The 20,000-nt window shown below is 39.3% G+C and overlaps 2 protein-coding genes and 1 long non-coding RNA gene across 12 annotated transcripts in view; 1 reads left to right on the top strand and 2 right to left on the bottom strand.

The window, feature by feature from the left end:
* LOC138032331 (splicing factor 3B subunit 1-like) overlaps positions 1–20,000 on the top strand; it is a 40,163-nt gene that overhangs the window by 6,322 nt on the left and 13,841 nt on the right. The gene's annotated exons all lie outside the window — the stretch shown is intronic.
* The window catches only part of LOC138031574 (uncharacterized), a 91,856-nt gene continuing 79,095 nt past the window's right edge, over positions 7,240–20,000 (bottom strand). For 6 of the 10 annotated variants that reach the window (XM_068879264.1, XM_068879518.1, XM_068879598.1 and 3 more), the window contains 2 exons: positions 18,395–18,437; positions 7,240–8,346 (listed from right to left, as the gene is read on the bottom strand). In XM_068879264.1, the coding sequence (XP_068735365.1) occupies positions 7,489–8,346; positions 18,395–18,437 (901 nt within the window). In that variant the 3' untranslated portion in view covers positions 7,240–7,488. The remainder of the gene's footprint in view (positions 8,347–18,394; positions 18,438–20,000) is intronic. The other 4 variants (XM_068879339.1, XM_068879439.1, XM_068879928.1 and 1 more) reach the window with 1 other exon arrangement.
* LOC138052619 (uncharacterized) lies at positions 11,687–13,283 on the bottom strand. Its single transcript, XR_011133118.1, has 2 exons — positions 12,837–13,283; positions 11,687–12,269 (listed from the first exon to the last, which is right to left on the bottom strand). It is a non-coding gene; the product is annotated as an uncharacterized lncRNA (long non-coding RNA).

Raw genomic sequence — 20,000 nt, 5'->3', positions numbered from 1 at the left:
TGTGTGAACACTGAGCTTTTCTGTGATTGCCGGCTCGCATTTTTCCTCACTCAATTTGGGCAAACTTGAAGCCGTAGAACGGGTGTCGGCTTATAGCCGAGTATTTTTGATAAAAAGAATTTTCTCAGCAAATTAAAACAGTACCAAATGAACGTGTATTCACTTACAAGCCGAACTAAATTACTTGTAAAATGAAGAGAAGTTGTTGTTGGTGTAATATGGATTTTTATTACTTGGTGGCTCGTAAAGGAGCCATTTGTGTTGATGTGTGATCCGGATCGATGTTATTGCTCGTCTTCTTCCTCGCTGTCTGTCTCGAATTCGTCGTCCATTTCCTCGTCTTCCCTTTTTTTTTGGTTCTGGAATATTCTCGTCGAAGACTGCATCGTCTTCTGTGCCGTCGAGTGCATTATGGAGGTGCCACAAGTCTTGAACGAACGCCTCACCATCTCCTTGGGAATATCGCGCCAAGCCTGGTTTACCCACGGAAGGAACGAGGACTCTGGGAACGAGATTGCACCATCACAGATGGTGAAAACAAGCTGGTCACATGACACCATAGCAAACTCTAGACAAAAACGCAAGTGGATTTTTTCTTGTAGTGGCATTTTCCAAGCAAAAAAACCATATGCATTAAAGGGAAAATCTTACCTTGAATTCTTTGCTCTGTAAACCACACCAAAGGTCGTTGATCAAGCTCGGGATACGCTCCCCGATAAGCTCTCCGTTGAACAGATTTGCCTTATCTTTCCTCCACCGACGGAACCATCGACTCGCTGATGCTGTATTCTCCAGTGAGCTCGGAGTTATTTTCTACAGCTCCTGCTTCGGAGACTATTTTAAGTTTAAAGAGCGAGGTTGTAAGGTTTCCAGTCGAATAACTTTTTATAAAACGCTTCGCTTGTACGAAGACACGTTTCCTGTGAAATCAACAATTGTTTAATAATATTCATCACCTCACGATCACGTTGCTTGTTTTTTTCTTATCTTTCGTGTTCATTTGATTGCTTTGAGTATAATTTTTCAGTCAATGTCAATTTGTATTTTAAATTACGAAAATTCCATAGTCGATAATACACATCAAGACCTAAAATGGGTCTCGGCTTATAGCGGAGTATTTTTCATTTACAATTCACTTCAATCAAGTTGATTTTTTCTGTAAGAAGTTTGGGGTCTCGGCTTATAGCTGAGCTCGGCTTGTAGCCGAATAAGTACGGTACTGTGGCTCATTTTTTCGTGTGAAATTTACCTGATTGTATCTCCCTGGTAATCCAGAAGCAATTCATGAATGAAAAAAGTCACTGAAAATTGACTTAGTAAATTTTCGGTCAAAATATCAGGGATAATCAGCCCATGATACTGCTCCTTTAAGGCCCGTGCAAACGCTCGCAACAACAGCAACGTTGTTGGGCCCAACAATGTTGTCTCTTGTTGCGCGATGTTGGCCAACGCTCGCAACAAGTCACAACATGTTGGGTCTTTAGATGAGAATACAAAGGACTCTGGGACGTTTTCCATCTCCGACGCCATGTTGATTTCTTGTTCGCATTTATTTGTGTGGATACGTGGCATGTAGTGCGCGTGCGCCGGTGCAACATTGTTGGATGTGCTGTGCAAACGAACGCAACATTGTTGGACCACGCTTCGATGATCGCGAAACAATAAAAATGTTGGCACTTGTTGGCTCTGAAGTTCGACCAGTTTCAAACTTCATCCAACAAGTCGCAACAACACATAACATGGTGTGCAAACGCTCGCAACATGTTGAGCCCAACAATGTCGCGAGCGTTTGCTCAGGCCTTTAGGCCCCTTACCACACCAATCCGAGATATTTTTTTAAAACGCTCTCCAGGCTTGAATCTGGATCTGGATGGGTGACCTAAAGAATATACCACTTTGTAACAGAAGCATAGGACCGAAATTCTATTTTAAACGGAAAGTACGGCCAAGAAAAAGTTTCTCTAAATTACTAAAACGTTTCCCAGGAATTCGAAAATAATTGCCGTTTTGTCCAGTTTCCCGTAAAATGTGACAAGAGCACTTTGAAGTTGCCTCTTTCGTGACTTGGAGAGCGCCATCTTGGATATGACGTGTTATGACGTAGCAATAGTCAACAAACGTGTTCGACCTTACCAAGTTCTTCGTTCCCCGATCACTTTCTCAATGTTGTGTGACCTTTCTGCTCCAAGAAATTCAAATGTAAGATGAACTATGGTAAACGGTCTTGTGGTTCACTAGCTAGTAGGCCAAGTAGGCCATAAGTGCGACAGAAACTCAAGTCACTTAATACTTGTAGATTCTCTGGTCAATCAAACCAGGCGGCAAAAATCTGCCAGAGCAAATATAAACGAGACAAAAACCTTGAACATGCGACATAGAAATATTCGACAAGCGTACCTTCTTTTCTTTTTCGCTTTCTTTCTTCTGCGACAGACGTCTTTCATGCTTCAGCAAACGTATTTGTTTCGCCGAAGAAGCTTTGAGATCTTGCTCAATATACATAGCAAGGCTTCTTCACAGCAACAATTACTGCTCTTTTACGCTTTCGAGGGGGATGAAACTAGACACATGTCTAGACTTCGAGCACATATTCAAATAAAAAAAACGGAAGATTCCACCGGAAAATGAAAATTTAAAGAAAAGTTGGGCTGCCAAAATAAAACATGGACGGATTCCTCAAACCTGAAAACCTGACTGCTATATTGTCTCTTCGGGTCTGTCATTTTGCTAAGGAGGACTTCAAGCGGGACCTTCAGTTATTGTCTTGGTAACATTCGTTTCATACTGAAATCTCAGTCAACCAGTCCAAAATATCATTATATTGGAGCGAGAAAACTGAATCAAGCAATATATAAACGACTTTCACTGTTATGCGCTTTTCCAGGCACTAAAACCAACAAGTTGAAATGTAGTTAAATTTTGTTAGCTTTATGGACACTACTGACACGATTTACTCTTACCATTCGATGGGAATGTATAAATCTATCGTTTGTTTTGAAGTTGTAACAGGGATCTCGTATAAAGCCACGGTAGACAGATTAAACTTGATTTCCAGGCGTTCATTTCACAGCAATGAGCGCGGGATAGCACTCCAAGCTCTCTTTCGCTTCTTAAAACTCCTGCATGTAACTCACAGATAAAACCCTGTTTAACGACCACGAGGTAAATCTGTTCTGGATTAAGATTCAAGTCTAAGAAGTATCTTTCTCTTGGCCTGTGTTTTCCTTGTTTACATCAAGTACATCCAGTCATCTGGAGAAATCTTTGACTATTGCTACGTCATAGCCTCTTTTGCATACACAAAAACAGAGATGACAGATTTCAATTTAAAATTGCCCATTTTTGAAGTGTTATTGTTGGCTATTTAACACATTAAGCTCAAATGAGTGGTCAAGTATGACAACACAGGTAAAGAACTTTCAATTCAGAGAAAGTTTTTCAAGGCCGTACTTCAGGGTACTTTCCCTTTAACGCTACAAAATGCGAACTAAGCAGGGTACAGATTTTGTTAGCTTGCTTTATGCGCGGCATTCATGGAAAACAGATTTTATTCTATGATATCGAGTAGTTTTCATAGTTTTATCTATACTTGGTTTAAAATTTTGAATTGTACATATGGTTTTTATATTGCTGATGAATTGTACCGTGGTTAAATAAAGATTAAAATTTAAAAAAATGTAAAAGTAAATAAATATTGATACACAATTTTTAGGAAAAGCAGAAGGAAGTTTTCAGGACGGGCGATCGAGAAAAAAATACTTTGCCATCAGCAACAAAATTTACCACATGAAAACAACCTTAATTTTGAACTGCGAATTAAGACAAAAAGTTACCATCGGCGAAAAACATTTTGGGAGATTTTTGCTACGTTCAATTTTGTTATTGTACTTTTGGCTCCACAAGTAAATCGCACATCGAATTCAGCGGGCGCCTTGATCAAGTTACCGGGGCGTGTTTACTCGCGAAACAGTGAGCATCTGTGTCAACTGATGATGGCAAGATACCGGGTTTTTGTTTTTGTTTTTTTTTTTTTTTTCAAGTGTTATAAGGTTTGAAAAGAAATGTGCGAATTCAACACAATCGCCCAACTCTTGAGGTTGACCATTGTTTCTGCAAAGTCAAAAATTTATTCTCCAAGACGAGGTTATTTATCACCAGGTAATGCCATCGTTTTGCTGATTTTGGGGCTCATTTTGTTGAAACTCAAGCACACTTCCAATAGACCTGTTTATTTTCGTGACTTATGCACGCGCTGCTTACAGTGCACTACCACCTCCCGTATCACATTTCAACCCACGTATGCAAATTTGTTTAGCCTGTTACAGGCTTCCATTCTCTTTCCCTAATATCTGGGAGCCTGGAAAAGGCTAAAATTTGTTAAGCTCGAAAATTACACAACATGATATTAAAATTCACAAAGGCTGGAAATCTCACGAAAACCTTTTCCAGCGAAAAATTTATTGAAACAAACAACATATTTGCTATTAGAGGCAAAAAACCCTCCCTATTTCAATTGCGTGCGTGCAAACAAGACACACAATCCGTGTCACAAAGCATATGCAATTAAGTAAATCTCTGACAGTTCACATCAAACCCTTTTCGGAAGAACCTTGACCGTAAATAATAAAGCTTAAAAGAGACAACAAGCTTTCATTAAAAGGATTTTTCACTGCCACATTTCCAATTTTTTTTACCTTTGCAGAGTTGAGTACAAAATAAATGTAACTTGCAAGACAACTTAGATGCGACTTCAGTAAACACTGTGATGCATTCAAGGCGTTCGATTCCTTCAATGTTTGTTAACTTCATAAAAAATTTGCCATTTCATTTCAGTGTTGTATATAATACTAAGTTAGTAAAATGTTAGAAACAAAGCTCACTTTATATCCAATGGCGAAAAAAAAAATTGTTGCCTAACACCATTACTCATCGCTTTAAAGATTCCAGATATTTATTTTTCACCGCCTGTCTTGTTCGTCCAATTGACGTTCCATTCTTGAGATCCATGAGGGTATATTTTGTTTAAAGATCCACTAAAACGCCATTCGCTTTACGATGACTTGCGGCGCCATTGAAGGTTATTAACAAGAATTAGTGAAATTTCCAATTGTTACCAGAAGACTGTAGAGAGTTGAGTACAAATAAATACAAATAGCCAGACAACAGAGATCACAGATCCACTTAAAGGGGCTAGGTCACGCTATTTTAGGTAATTTTGTTTAATTTTGTTAATTATTAGCTCTAAACGTCAAATTGGCAGAGCAAGAGTCTTTCATTTGCAAAATCACGGCAACACAACAACTGAGAATGATTTTCCAGCTTTGTAAATGACATTTTGATATAGACTGAAAAAAAGTGGGCCGACGTTTTTCAAATTTACCCAAATTCAATCCGTTTCAATCTTCTCCAGTTTTGTCCATCCATGTTTTTTCTTGGCTTCCTTGTGTTTTGTTAGAGTTCTTCTATAGTTTTGAACAGTTATTTTGATATTTTAGTTAATTCTATGACCATTCGATCAGTGCTGAAATTGCCTGAAATTGCGTGACCTAGCCCCTTTAAGGTGTTCGATTCCTTCTCTGTCTTTGTTGAACCCATAAGTTACCAGAGAATTTTCCATTTGGTTTCAGTGTTGTACGTTACACCACACTTGGCTTGGCAAAATATTAGAAATACATCTCACTTTGATTTCGGCTCGACGGGCGAAACATTGTTGTCGAAGTCAAGAGCCATAATGGCGCTTGTCGAAGTCCATTACTATGTATTTCTTTTAGGTGCCTAATTAGTTTGCTTGGTATTAATTCCCATTGGGATAATTAGGCCTTTATATACCACTCCTTGTGAATGTCACACCACTTGACCCCGACCAGTTTACTCGCGGCTGTTATTTCCTTACTATTTTTTATTGTCGTTTTCGTTATATTCCTTGGCTTGTAACCGGTATCCAGTGTGTCCCCGGCTCATTTTTTTGTGAATAAACTCGACCATTGCTGGCGGCTCCCTCCACTATTTGTTTGTTACTTGTCTCTTCTATATATATAATTAAATGTTCTCCTGTGTGCACCAGAGAAAACTACGCATTACCCCAACCCCCTCAAGCCTAACAAAATAAGTACAGAAGACTCTATGCACAAAGACACCACTTAGCAGGGGAGTGACAGGCAAGACTTTTACCGACACGGGAAAAATAAAATGAATAAAATAAATAAAAAAACAGAGAAATATTACCCATTTTCCGACTATGCCATACTGGCAGCAATCAACTGCGATAACTATGCGAGAAGAAAGAGAAGAAAGAGACGATAGATTAAAAGGAAAGAAGACAAAGAAGTCATAGTTCGTTATGAAGTCTTCCTTAAAAGTTTGTGTGCACAGAAAATCCAGAGAATGGAAACTATCCAGTGAATCATGGAAGTCAAGCATTGTCCATGGAAGACAGTAAGCCTGATTTGCTTTACGAACCACTTGGCATAATCTTTAACCTAAGTAGTTGCAACATTGTAAAGCTAATTAAATAATAGAGAGAGGGTAACTGCTCGTTGTCATACTTTTGTTGCGTGCCTTATATCGTACTCGGGAGTTCTTTTCATTTATGCCTTGTTCGCGGCCATCTCTTGGTTATTCCAGTACGTAACATTGTGCACACATTTTCAAGTAAATCGTCTCTATAAGAGTAAAGTCACTTAGAAATAATACAAATGGGGGTAGTGCCAAGACGAGTAAAAAGAGAAAACGCTTCACTTCCGGTTGACGTCCAACAACTCACCGTTGACCGTAGCGCGAGATCCAAGCGGTTTCTGCCAGAATCAGCTTGTATTTGAAAATTTGGGCAATTCAGGTTTGCAGAAGTAAGCAATTGCAAAATTTGTGCTCACACAGCTTTTGAAATGTTTAAGAAAAGTATGGGGAAATTTAAAATGCCTTCGGATTCTTGCAGACTGTCTTGTAATTGTTAAGGTAATACATTATTAAGTATTTCGTCGGATTATTGGATTCAAACACCGTATCACAAAACTTGGCGAACGTTTGGTTTGAATTTCTCTTAGAGTTATCAATGCTTCGAGAAGCTGTATCAAACATTCGAAAGAGTGTTTCATCAGATGTCCAGACACTTCGAAGCTGGTTAAAAAAAAATAGGCAAAGCCGCGGTTTACAATCCACATCGCAGTGTTTGGATATCTGATGAAACACTTTTCCTTGTGCTCGATATAATACCATACACACTATTCTTTGAGACCAAGGTATAGTCCTCGACTTTATTGGCATCAATACAGGCAGACAAACGTGAAACTGTTCGCAGCCGAAAAATTCCGTAGAAAAATCAAAGAAATAATAAACACCTTACTTTAGCTATGTCCCCCAGAATCATACGTTTTCAATCTAAATGCTTTTTAAAATGACTGGCGAAATTTTCTAAACTAGTTCCTTCTTTTTTTGGATAAAAAACAGTCATCTCTCGATATCCCACCACCTTCTTGAGTTTAATATGTCTTAAACAAGGTGATTCTTGAAGATGGCCGTAACTTCATTGTCGTCCAGGGCGGTGTTGTAAACTCGATATTCATCCAGGGTCCCGTTTGTTTTCCAGCCGTATAGTTGACCAAACTCGAGTGGCTTGGTGTTGTCCACGCTTCCATGAACGGCTGAGATGTCCAGCGTGTTTGACTGCTTTTTACCATTGACGTAAACAAGCACCTTCTTCTTGTTCTCGCGATGGAATACGACAGCGTAATGAACCCATTGTCCAACCAGCTGTGCCGGTTGATAGCCCTGGTCAAATGTAATCACCTTGCTCACTGGTTTGTTCTGCTTGTCCCGTATGCATACATGCAGACCTTTGGCTTGGTAACCGTGCCCTGTTTCCCAGCCGGGTACCCAACCGTGGCGATGTGGGCCAAAATAACAGCCGAAGCCTTTCCTGATAGCAAAAGTTGTCAATGGATATTTAACATCCATAATCTTCGCCCATCCAGTCACACTGAAGCTTGAATTGCCAAAATTCAAGATGGCGGTGTTTGGAACTGTAATCAGCCCTGCGGCGTTAAAGAAGCGACCTCGTGAGAACTTGGACAGCTTAGGCACCGCGCCACTAGCCGAGCCGTGGTTCTCGAGTCCCGAATCATCGGCGACCTCGTTTCCAGTTTGCTCGTCCATACGCCAGTGCCCAATCAAAGCAGGTACCCTGTTGTTATAGCAACCTTTAAGGGGGTTACACTGAGGAAGATATGGCCTCCATTGTTTTCTTGAGCACACTTCTAAGACGGTGTGACCGCTGCCGGCAGTAGAGCGAACCATGCCAGTTCTCATGAAGTTGCAAGGTTTCTCCACATAGGTAAGAAGGAAAACACTCTAAAAATAGAATGAAAGCTGCGTTGATTATAGAAATATAAACTAATTTCGCTGGAAGATTTAGTATCAGAAAGGTCCAGGATGGAAGATGGAGCTACTACGAAAATCACCGAACTGTGGAATGGGCTCAAATTTTTATATCGGCGCCACACCCACTTTTTGTTGCTGCCCCGCCCATTTTCGTCGAAGAATTAGCCATATTTTCCCGGGAGATCAAAAAGGCTTTGTTTCACAGCAATCAATGCAAGGTAACACACACGCTAACACCAACCGGGTGTGGCCAACACATCACGCATGCGCACAACCATTTCACCCGGTCAGTTAGCAGCCATGGACAGCTGTTTCGGCCTTTTGAGTGTCATCAGCATGGCGTAGCTAACATACCACGTGGGTGTGTTTAGCACCCCTTTAAGTGGCAGCTTCACATGCCAAACATGTGGTAATCTGGGTTGGGAACAGCAAAACTGTTCTCCCACGGCAAGCGTGTGGGAAGGAATTTACGTGACACACCGATCTCTTAATGTGATCCACCTTCCCACACGCTTGCCGTGGGAGAACAGTTTTGCTGTTCCCAACCCAGCTTACCACATGTTTGGCATGTGAAGCTGCCACTTAAAGGGGTGCTTAACATTCCGCCTGGTATGTTAGCTACGCCATGCTGATGAGGCCCAAAAGGCCGAAACAGCCGTTCATGGCTGCTAATTAACCGGGTGAAATGGTTGTGCGCATGCGTGATGTGTTGGCCACATCGGGCTGTTCACTGGCGAAAAATGTCTGATTGGTCGAGGCCTTGTCATGTGACTTCAATAGCTCAAATCAAACATGGCTGCCATTCGGTGTTTATTTGATCAATTTTATTAGATCTCTGTCGACAAAACACCCTTTTTCAGGCCAATAAAACGGACGAATGTTGACTGCATAGTGCGTTTCCAGCCTGGTGCGTTTCTATGCCAGCGAGATTCTCTTTTAAGCCATGGCTACGAGGGAAATTTCTTTAAAAATTTCAAGGTCAACGCGAGTCTCAGTTGCTAATGTTCGAGTGGAAATTCGTTTGTGGAGCTCACCAGCTAATGGGTTACCATCTTGATTTCAATTCATGCGTTTATCTTTTTAAAAGTGGACCAAAAAGATACCACTAAATTTTCAAATGGTCTCTCTTCCAACTAAAGAGTTACACACTGTTTCCGCGGGGTCCCGCATCTAACAGAAAATGTTAAGATTTTCGCATTTTTTTTAAAAATCAAGTTGTTAAAATTGCCATTCAAGTGGTCCATTGAGGAAAATTTATTAAGACCGAGGGGAAAATTAAGAAATGTATTTCAGTCGTTCAAAAATAAATTTTAAAGTGAATTTAGCAGTAATAATAACCAAAATCATACTTAACATGTCATAGCACCTCATATTGGGCACACTAGAAGGAAACCTTTTGTTCCAAGCAAAATGCCAATTGTTTGCTTTCCTCCAAATTATAGAAATAAACGTAGATTAGGTTAACTCTGAATAGCCAAAACAACAATATTTGATTCAGAAGTCCAGCTTTCTAGCAGGGAGAATTTTACTATAACAAAATTTTACTACAGCTAATAATACGCTTTCACCACATTGTAGTGGGTTAACGTGACAACAGAAATACTTAATCAGGAATTGATTTTATCTTCCAGCAATAAAACAGCAGGACGATATAAAATTAGGTATTTTCAAAGTTTAGAAAACTTGTTGAAGGTTATTCAGTGCCACCCTCCAAAACTTTTCACGAATTTCACACTGGCCTACTAATTACTTCCAGTACAACAAATTATCTAACCTCTCTTTGCGGACTCTGGTTGCAACACAGCTGCTTCAATAATTTTAATCCCCTTGCATTAGATTTAACTTTTAGAAAAACCATAACTTCATATTTCCGTAATAATCATTCAAAGACATTGAGCAAAAGCATACAAAGCTACATTTGAAAGGGACATAATCCCATGTTGCAGTTTTCTGGATAAGACTTCACAGAAATAACTCCTGTTACCTTTCCATATGTAAAGAGGTCCCATGATTTATGAGTCAATTAGTCAATGAGTCATGCGTCAATGAGACTCACAGTCAATATAGCAATAATTTATTGATCAAGCCTAAGCCCTCGTTTCAGTGATTAGGCCTAAGCACTCTCTGAAATTTTAGCTTTCATTTTATGGGTTAGGGTACCTGCACTAACTCATTGACTCATAAATACTTAAAACTCATATGTAAAAAATATTTCAACATTAGACGCAATGAATTTTTAGCAATTGCTGTAAATAATAGTAATCATTCCTACCATTTCAAAGGATGAATAAATTAAAGTTGAATGCAGTAAGTGTAAGAAGTAAAAAAGTGGTCCAATTTATTTAAGCTATGATCAATTTCCATCCTTGCTTTAGTCCCTAGATAGGGTTAAACAATGGTGGTGAAGTGAACAAACTACCCCAAGGGGGCACTGCTTATGATACTGAGACCAAACAGCTGGCAGAGTTGCCGCAGTACATTTAAGGCTATCAATCTGAAAAACGAATGGAACTGTAGAAAAATTTGGTAAGCGAGCAAGTAGCTTTTACTTATGAATTACAAAATGCCAGTCATTTGTCAATTTAGAACTGGTTCCCCTAAGGGGTCAGATTTCTTTAGCCTACACCCAGAAAACAAGATTCTGTTACCTTTAAGGGTTGTTTAAAAAAAAAAAGACCCCTCCTGAGCAAACCGCTTCCTCATGTTTGGATTCTCATTGATTTAATGACTTTAACGATATTATGCAAATTTGTTCTACAAAAATACTCAAATACCATAAAAGTATTTTTAACCTAACTTTTTTGCAAAGTTTACTCCTTGAGCCACCAGCTTCAACTTTGATACTTTGTTCTAAAAGCCAAAGCCATTGAATAGCAATGGTGGAGGTGATGATTAGTCACTTTGTATTGGTTCAATTGAAGAAAGAAAGTCAAAGTAATGATTGCACTTTAACCCTTTCACCCCTAAACTGGCCATACTTGGTATTTTACTCTGTCTAAAGCCAGAGTATTTTGCTCTGTCTAACACCAGACAATTTTACTCGTCAATGGGGAACCCCATAGAGTCAACAGTCTTACAGTACTTCTCAACATAAAGAAAATGAATTCTGTGGACTTGAACATTCCCAAAAAGAAATGCCGTATATTCCAACGATGGTTGCGTAAACTCTTCAAGATTTACCTGCTTCAGGAACATCAAATCAATGAATATTTTGAATATTTTTCCTGAACTCCTGCAAACTTTGTACATCTTTTAATGGTTTGCCCTTTAAAAGTAACATTCAGAAATAATGCAAATACAACTGAGGCTGTTTTGCATTATCTACAAGACAAGACAACAATATCCTTTATTCAAACACAATCAATATTAAAGCAATAACACATGCTTGTGGGGTCATGTGCTAACTATAATAAAGATACACTACAGGAAATAAAAGCTTAAAACTAACTATGTGACAGACATAGGATATCTACACATAAGGGATAAGAAAAATAAATCAATTGCTATCCAAAATATCATATTGCAAATACACCAAAAGGTAACGGTTGATTGACAAGTTCCTTGTGCAAAATGGTAGAGCATGTTTGAAGTCCAGCAGGACCAAGATGAGAAGTTATGATAAAACTCTAAACATGTTTTTTACCAAAATTATTTTACTGCCATCAACCCCAATGAGACCTTATGCATGGGACACTGTTTCTAGCTGCAGCTCCAAATCACATAATATATTAATAAATTTTGCCATGTAAGAAAAGAACAAACATGTGGGGTGTAAGCAAAAAAAGTCCAAGGCAATAAAGCTTCCTTTCAGCCTTTTCAGGAACAACTATCCACTGTCAACCATACTTGACTCAAAACAGAATTTCCTTGATCCAACAACACATGACAGTCCCCTAAAACCAAAGTTACATCATTAATGCTACCAGAAAACAATAGTAAAAAAAACCTCAATCTATAGATACCTATATACATCTGTACCTACACTTTTGTTCTTCCAAACATTATTTTAACTAACATGGATTTTGATTTTGATTTTAAACTCAAATTGATTGCAAATCCATAACTTGGTAACTACTTGAACGCAAGGATCGTTGAGTTGTGACTGCTAAAAAGTATAATAACTTAGACCTTCACCAGAAAAGGGAATATAAATGAGCTTAAAAGCAGCTATTTAAAATATTTGATACTTGGGTTACGTTCCCAATGAGACAATCACATTCAAAATCAAATTCATATCTGATCGAATAATTGATCATTCATGTAGAGGTCCCGATCGTAAGGTGTAACGCAGAAAAAAATAACCTTCACGTTGAACAATATTGCCATTTCCCTGCCACCTGGTACAAGCCAATTCACACATGAACGGAAACCTTAGGAATCCTCCTTTCTGCACATTACAGTAACTTTTTGTACCCGGTGGCAACAAACTTTCCACATTAAAAATTGCGCAAAAAACTCACCTGTTTCGCAGCTCTTTTCCAACGAAATAAAATTTTCCAGGAGCAAATTTTCCGAGGATGCTGGTTGGATTGGACTTTCAAACGACTTACAGAACATAAACGTTCTCTAAGAATACATTCCACTTGAAACTGGCGTTAAAAGTAGCCTTGATCGCTCTAAAAAGAACGGAAACCAACAAGCTACCGATCCGCAAAAGGCAGCCATTTTTCTGTTCATCTCGGGAGTGCTTTTTTCACGAGAGCCAATGATAGTCCCGGAAACGCGTCACGTGACATATCGCGCGACTCATGCGCAGACATTTTTCGCCAGTGAAATCGGGCTGGTGTTGACGTGTGTCACCTTGCTTTTATTGCTGCTTTGTTTTACCACGCCAAGCCTCGCAGTGGAAACCATGGGGGTGAGGTTTGGCGTGGTAAAACAAAGCTTTTTTGGTCTCCTGGGACAATATGGCCCCCGTGTGACAAGGGCGAATTGTTTCCAACATTTCCCTGCTAGCAGAGGCTCTTTTCCTGGTGTTCGCTGACGGAACACCAGGAAAAGAGCCTCTGCTAGCAGGGAATTCCAACATCCTCTATTTTGACAAATAGCTGCTAGTGATATGCAATACATTATTTAAGCGGGAAACCGCTGAACTGAATTCAATGATTTCTAGCATAGGATCGCAGAGAATGATAGAAATGAGTCTTCTGTCAAGAAAATAGCGAGGAAAAGCTGGAAAGCAGCCAAAAAAAGCTATATTTTTTTTCTAAATATCCCAAAATTTTCTAAAGATCTTAAACTTCTCTAAATATCTCGGTAACTTCTAAATATCTCAAAAAATATCCGGATATTTGTGTAAAGGCCCAAACTCAAGCTTTCAAGGAATTAACATGCAAATAAACTTTGTTCGCGTAGAATATTGGGCTTCGAATATTTTGTGGTTGGACTTACTGAAGGCAGTGAAATGTAATTATTAGCATCTGAGAGAAACAGTCGTGTCGGGAGACCCAGGGGAATAAAAAAACTTGCGGTTGACAAACTACGGGAACAAATTTTATTTGCATAATTAATGTTAATTCCTTGACGGCTTCATAAATAGGCCACTTGGAAAAATACCATAATACTCTTTGTTTGTCCCCCCAAATTTTGTATAAGCATTGTTTTTGGTTTCGCTTGGGACCATCGTAAGTCCCAAGAGAAACTGGAAATAATGTTTATGCAAAATTAAGTATTATGATATTTTCCCAAGTCGCCTACCATATACAGTTACGATCGCGAACAGCCTACTACGTACAAGTGCTATTAACTAATAAAAGCGGTATGAATGCGCAAACGTTTTCTTTACTACGGCTTTCATTATGCTTTACCATCAGATCGGAGACCAGTGGAACTAACCAAGGAAAAATGGAACGACATTTTTCATCAAAAGTAAATTTCCAAAAGGACCGAAGCGTTCCATTTACGTTTCGACCGAAATTTTGGTTACATCACAGTGAAATGGGACTGGAAACGAGAATTTTTGTAAATGGAACGGCACGTTTGGGTCGGACCAGACCGACCGGACAAAGAGGACCACCTCCAGAGGTGGTCCCAAATATTCCGGTCGGACCGAACTGAAACGAACCTATCCATTTGACTTCAGCCCGAAAGTTCCGGAAAATTTGGCTTAATGGAAAGCACCCAAAGTTTCAGCGTTAAAGTTACCATGTTGTCAATGGTAACTTGCTTCGTTTCCAAGAGTAACTTTTAGGGTTTTGATGTCATGAGCGACGAAGCCCGCCAAAATTTACTACGAAAACCACCTATCTGTGGAATAGGCCCGAATTACTGAGTCACTGCCCTGCCCACTATCACTTGTAAATGGTTCACATTCTTGATAGGTGCTGTGTTCCAAGCTTCTTTTCAGGCCAGGAAACCTTTCTTGCACTCGAAGTAATAGCGAATCCATGGTTGCACTTGCAACCTGTTCGCTGGACAATAGCCTTCATTGCAAGCGTTTCCGTTGGGTTTCACAGATGAGAACTTTTGAACGAGCAAAAAATGAAGAGAGGGGGGAGGGGAGAGGAGGGAAGGAAGCGCTCGTCCGCAAACCCCAACATTCCGAAGAAGGTGTTTTTCACACTTACACACTTTAGCGCACACCCGCCTGGAACGTCTCAAAAAAAAAAAAAAAACACCAATGAGACGAAGGACTTATCAACAGAAATAAAGTAAGTTGCTAATTTTAAAAGCAAACACGCACTAGTGAAACTAGTGATCGCGAAGAAAATGTTGTTTAAACTAGATAGCTTCAAGGCAGACCAAATCAAGTGATAAGTGCAGAATATGCAGAACCGATTTCCAAATCTTATCACGAGTCTCTCATGAGATCATGTCGGAGTATTTAAGAGCGTCTGTCCGTAAAAATCAAAGATATCGCGGTAAGGTTAGAAAATTAGATTTCGTTCGCATTTTAATGTTGAATAGGCTGGGATGTGACTAAAATCACTCCTTAGTTTTTATTGGGGAAATATCCCTTTAATTCAAAGAAAAAGGCAACTAGAGAAAATCCGTTAACATGTCATTTGAGGCGCTAAATTATTACAAGGGTTTGACAGCCTTGTGTGCAAAGACAAATCATTAACGCTACCGCATTTAAAACCGGTCAGTATCCAAGGTGGACTGCGGACTGCGGACTGCGGACCCGGACTGCGGACCGGGTATAAAACGAGGACCAGGTACAAAATGAGGACTGGGACTAGGTATGAAGTAAGGCCTGAGTTTTCAACAATGGAGTATAGAACAAAACTAAGTTTGTACTGGCCCAGATGCAGATTTTTAAAAAGGGCCTTGGGTACTCTTATTCCGTGTCAAAACATTGTCACGTACACAAAAATGCTCAGTTACAACATCGACTGGGCTAGAGAAAGTAAGAGCAGAAATTTTATCTCAAAATTGTACTTTACCGGCCACGAATTTTAAATTTAAAAAAAGGGAAAGGAAAGGAACTTTATTTAAGTGTCAAGTCGTTCTAGTGCTGGAGCACTTATTCGGGACACTGTAAACTGACAAATGAAGTCAAGCACTTGAGTGGAAAAGTTGTTATGGGGAAGAACGGAAACAATTTTTGCATAAACGTTAAATCTACGTATATTTCCGTCTTTTATATTTAAGTCCTCTGACTGTTGTTGTCGTAGTTCGAGCCAGGATGGCCAAATGGTAGAGTGTTTTGGCTCGTCACGCAATCGTTACTTCCAAAGTCTGTGTAAGAGGCTTCAAAAAAAAAGGTAAATCAGGACACGGACTATAACAGTTGTTCTCTTGGTTGAGTGCTGTTTACAGACGGACCCGTGCGACAATGAGGTGAACAAAAAGTTGTATTAATCGCAACAAAATATTTATTTTGCGAATAGATAGAGACCGCCGTCCAAACATCACAGTGGAATCTGTTCAGAAGATATGTTAATGATTGACAGGGCACATGACGTCATATGCACGGAATGCGCATAATTGGAATTGGATAGCCTGCGCTCGCAGACGTATTTCCGGTTGTCGCTTCTCTCCACCCGGAAGGAGAGAAGCGACAACCGGAAATACGTCTACGAGCGCAGGCTAGGGTCGAGATAGTTTTGTTTTCGCTTTGCGTGATGTTCGATATTTTTATCCACAGTTCCAGTTAGTTTTGTGTGGTCTCGGATCAAAACAAAACTCTGTTGAAATCAGCATCTCCCACTTCTCGATTTTCAAACGGTCAGTGTAAAACGCAGACTGTAGACTGCAGACTGCAGACCAGGGATAAAATGCAGACTGAGGGTAAAAGAAATATTATAATAAAAAACGAGTCATAAGCATAAAATAAAGAGTGTTTGAAAGAGAATCCTGTTTTACATCTGTCAACAACTCACATTATCATGACTGCAGGTCGCTGCACCCTTTGGGTTTAGTCCATGAAAAATGCGATCTTTGAAATCCTCTGTGCTTTGTTTTTGCGCTTCCAGATGCATTGAAATGTTCAAAGTTATTTCTCACGCCAGTACAGTACGTCGAGGGATATAGATCGATATTATAAACCAACAATTATTACTCGGAATACCTGAAAGGTATCCGAGTTGTAGGTTGTTCACCATTTACCACAAAAATCCGGAAATTTCGGTTGGAATGTAAAAGGTAAGCCTATTTTGGTCTTCCCAAACGAAAAATTTCCTGACAAAACGGGATTTCTTGAAAGGTAGTCCAAAATTCCCAAATTAAACGGAATTTCCAATCGGAAAACGTGTTGACATTTGCATACTCCCATGATTTTAACTCCCTCCAGACTCTCTCGGTAACCTTGAACGGATTTTGTAAATGGTACACGCCGTTTCCAACTAAATTTCCCATTCGGGAGTTTTTGCTTATCATTTGAACAAACCTAGCAGCAACCGGTTTCTGCTTGTAAATGGTAAACGACCGTAATCCCGCTTGTCTTTTTTCGGTGCAACGATTTCATGTATTCCGAGCGACTAGGACACGGGGATTCATTGGTTGAGCTATGCGTGATAACCCCTAGGGAGGGGTTGTAATTGAAAATAACATCTTCCAGATGCAAAACAAACGAACTGTTGAACTGAAGGATAAACATAACGTACACGAAAGTGAGTGAAAGGATCTTTCTAAGAAATTTTTACATCTCAGTGATACTGGCTTAAGCCGACTGAAACGTTAGATTGTTGCAAAATCCACGTTATCTATGTCTCATGCCTGTCAAAATAAATTGAGTTATTAGGTAATTACTCTCGGTGACTTTGTTCAGTGCAGCTAAATGGACAGTAGCGGGTGGTGATTTCATTGCCTAAAAGCAACTCACTTAACGAAACTATACTTTTTCCTACAACAACAAGGATTCAAACAGCTTCAATTCTTACAGAGTTCGATGAAAATCCGGATTTATAACATCCGGTAGGGCAAAAAAGCGATTGTGTTGTGTTGGCTTTTATCCTTAGAACTCATTTTTCATTATTATTATTATTATTATTATATTTTACCCGCAGTCTGCATTTTATCCCTGGTCTGCATTGTACCCCCGGTCTGCAGTCTGCGTTTTACACTGACCGATTTTCAACCGTAAAGCTGGTGACCCGCGAAGGATTTCATAAATTACTTTCGTGTCTTACCTCTGATAAATACAACCTCCATACAAACGTTTTGCAATTTCAACTAAAACCTTCAGTGAGCTATTGATCGTCGTTTTGAGAAGCCAAAAAATATCCAGTTTAACGCTATGGTTGATAATTATGGCGCGAAATATTTTTCCCACCATTCTCATTTCGTACTTCATTTCATGTGGTCAGCCTATTGCTATTTCTTTGCTCTGTGTCTTTTTCACAGTGTTTTGTATTCAGTCAGCATTTTATACCTGGTCCGCAGTCCGGGTCCGCAGTCCGCAGTCCGCGGTCCTTGTTTTATACTGACCGATTTAAAACACATAAATCAGTTAAATCCTCAAATATCTGTTGGAATGATTTTGGGAAATATTGCATACAATTCACTGCAGCAAACGTACTTCCGTTTATAAACTACAGACTTCAAATGCCAACCACACAAATAAAAGTGGAATTACCTTTGTCGGAGTTGGTGTAGGTGTAGGTCCAGGTAAAGCCTCTAAATGTGGAAAATACAGAAGGAACGTTGATGACTGCAAAATGTACATTTACTCTTTGAATAATTATTGATTGGTGCGTTCATGTAAATGTGTACTAAAAGATTCCATCAAAGCCCCTGGTTAACAAGAAAGTTGTTTCTAAGAAAATGCTTTAAAAGAATTGATGATACAACCATTGATTTGATACGGCTAGCCATTTAGAAAACAGTCCTAAGAAAATACGTGCGCTGATTGGTTAAAAATCGTTTTTCTATAACTCGATGGAGACAGAACTAGCACGAGCAAAGAGAATTTACATTTTGATAATTAGAGTTAACAAGTTGTTTTCCTTTTTCTAGTCGCGTTGTTTTCTAAAATAAATAGAAAACATGTACTCCGTGTTTCTATCAAGTTATAGAAACACGAGTGAAAGGTTGGGAGAACTCGAAAAAGCTGTGGAAACACTCGCCTGTGGCTCGTGTTCCCACAGCATTTCTCGTTCTCTCTAACTTTCACTCGTGTTTCTATAACTCGATAGAAACACGGTACATGTTTTCTATTTCTTAAATACTGGTTGGAAACGAATTCTGGTTTAAAGGTTGCTGAAGAGTGCACAGATGTAATTATTCTACAATTATACATGCTACTCCTACGTACATTTAAGTCTGTTAAGGTAATTTGTGCATGTTGACATCACGTGAAACCTATTCCAAAAGCACATGGCATGGCTTGAGCAGTGATTTATAACAGAGGGATGATAATGATTATGATGATGACGATGATGTGACGACTCAACAACTCACCTAAACAATCAAATTCACACCCAGTAAAACAACATTTGTAGCCATCGGGACACCCGCTGTTATCTCCTGCAGTACAAAAATTGACGATCTCCTCTGGGCACTCTGCACTTTTGGATTCTGGGCATATGCCTGGACCTGGAAAACATTCAGTTTTAAATATGAAACAATTTTTCTTGAGAGGGTACATTGTTCTTCATAAGATTAGAAATGTGACTACAGTGTAGACCTGATAATTAATACATGAACTGTGTGGTTGCTGCTACAATGTACAAATTGATTCTCATAGGGAAGATTCAAGTTTATTAGAGCTCAGCACATCTGATATCATAATAATAACTTAATATCTGCAGTATATTGAAACGTTCGCATGCTAAGCAAATGAGCTACATGGGGCGTGTGACGTAGCCTATCTGCTTTTGCAGCACTATATTAAAATTCTACCTCGATAAGGAGTAAAACTGTAAAAGTTTTGGTCATTTATGTATTTTATGTTGGGTTTTAATAAATTAGGTAATTAGTTTAGTAATTTACTATTTAAAAATTTGTACATATTTAGATAAAAAACTACCCGTCTAGATTAGCATTTGCTATTTGCGGGATAGTGTAGCCTTTACCATTGTAATAGTAAAATAAGAAGTTAATAAACTTGAAACTTGAACACTGGTTCGGATTTTTGGCATGCTGGCCGAGTGAACACACTGGTTTGCTTAATAAAACCTCTAGGACTCGGCCCGGTGCGAATGCTGAAGCTGAGCTGTCCGTACACGAGTCGATTGGTGAAA

The sequence above is a fragment of the Montipora capricornis genome, chromosome 1 (assembly GCF_036669925.1).
Source record: "Montipora capricornis isolate CH-2021 chromosome 1, ASM3666992v2, whole genome shotgun sequence".
NCBI classification, from domain to species: Eukaryota; Metazoa; Cnidaria; class Anthozoa; order Scleractinia; family Acroporidae; genus Montipora; species Montipora capricornis.
Note: the sequence above shows the minus strand (reverse complement) of the source record. Positions and strands in the feature narration are given on the sequence as shown.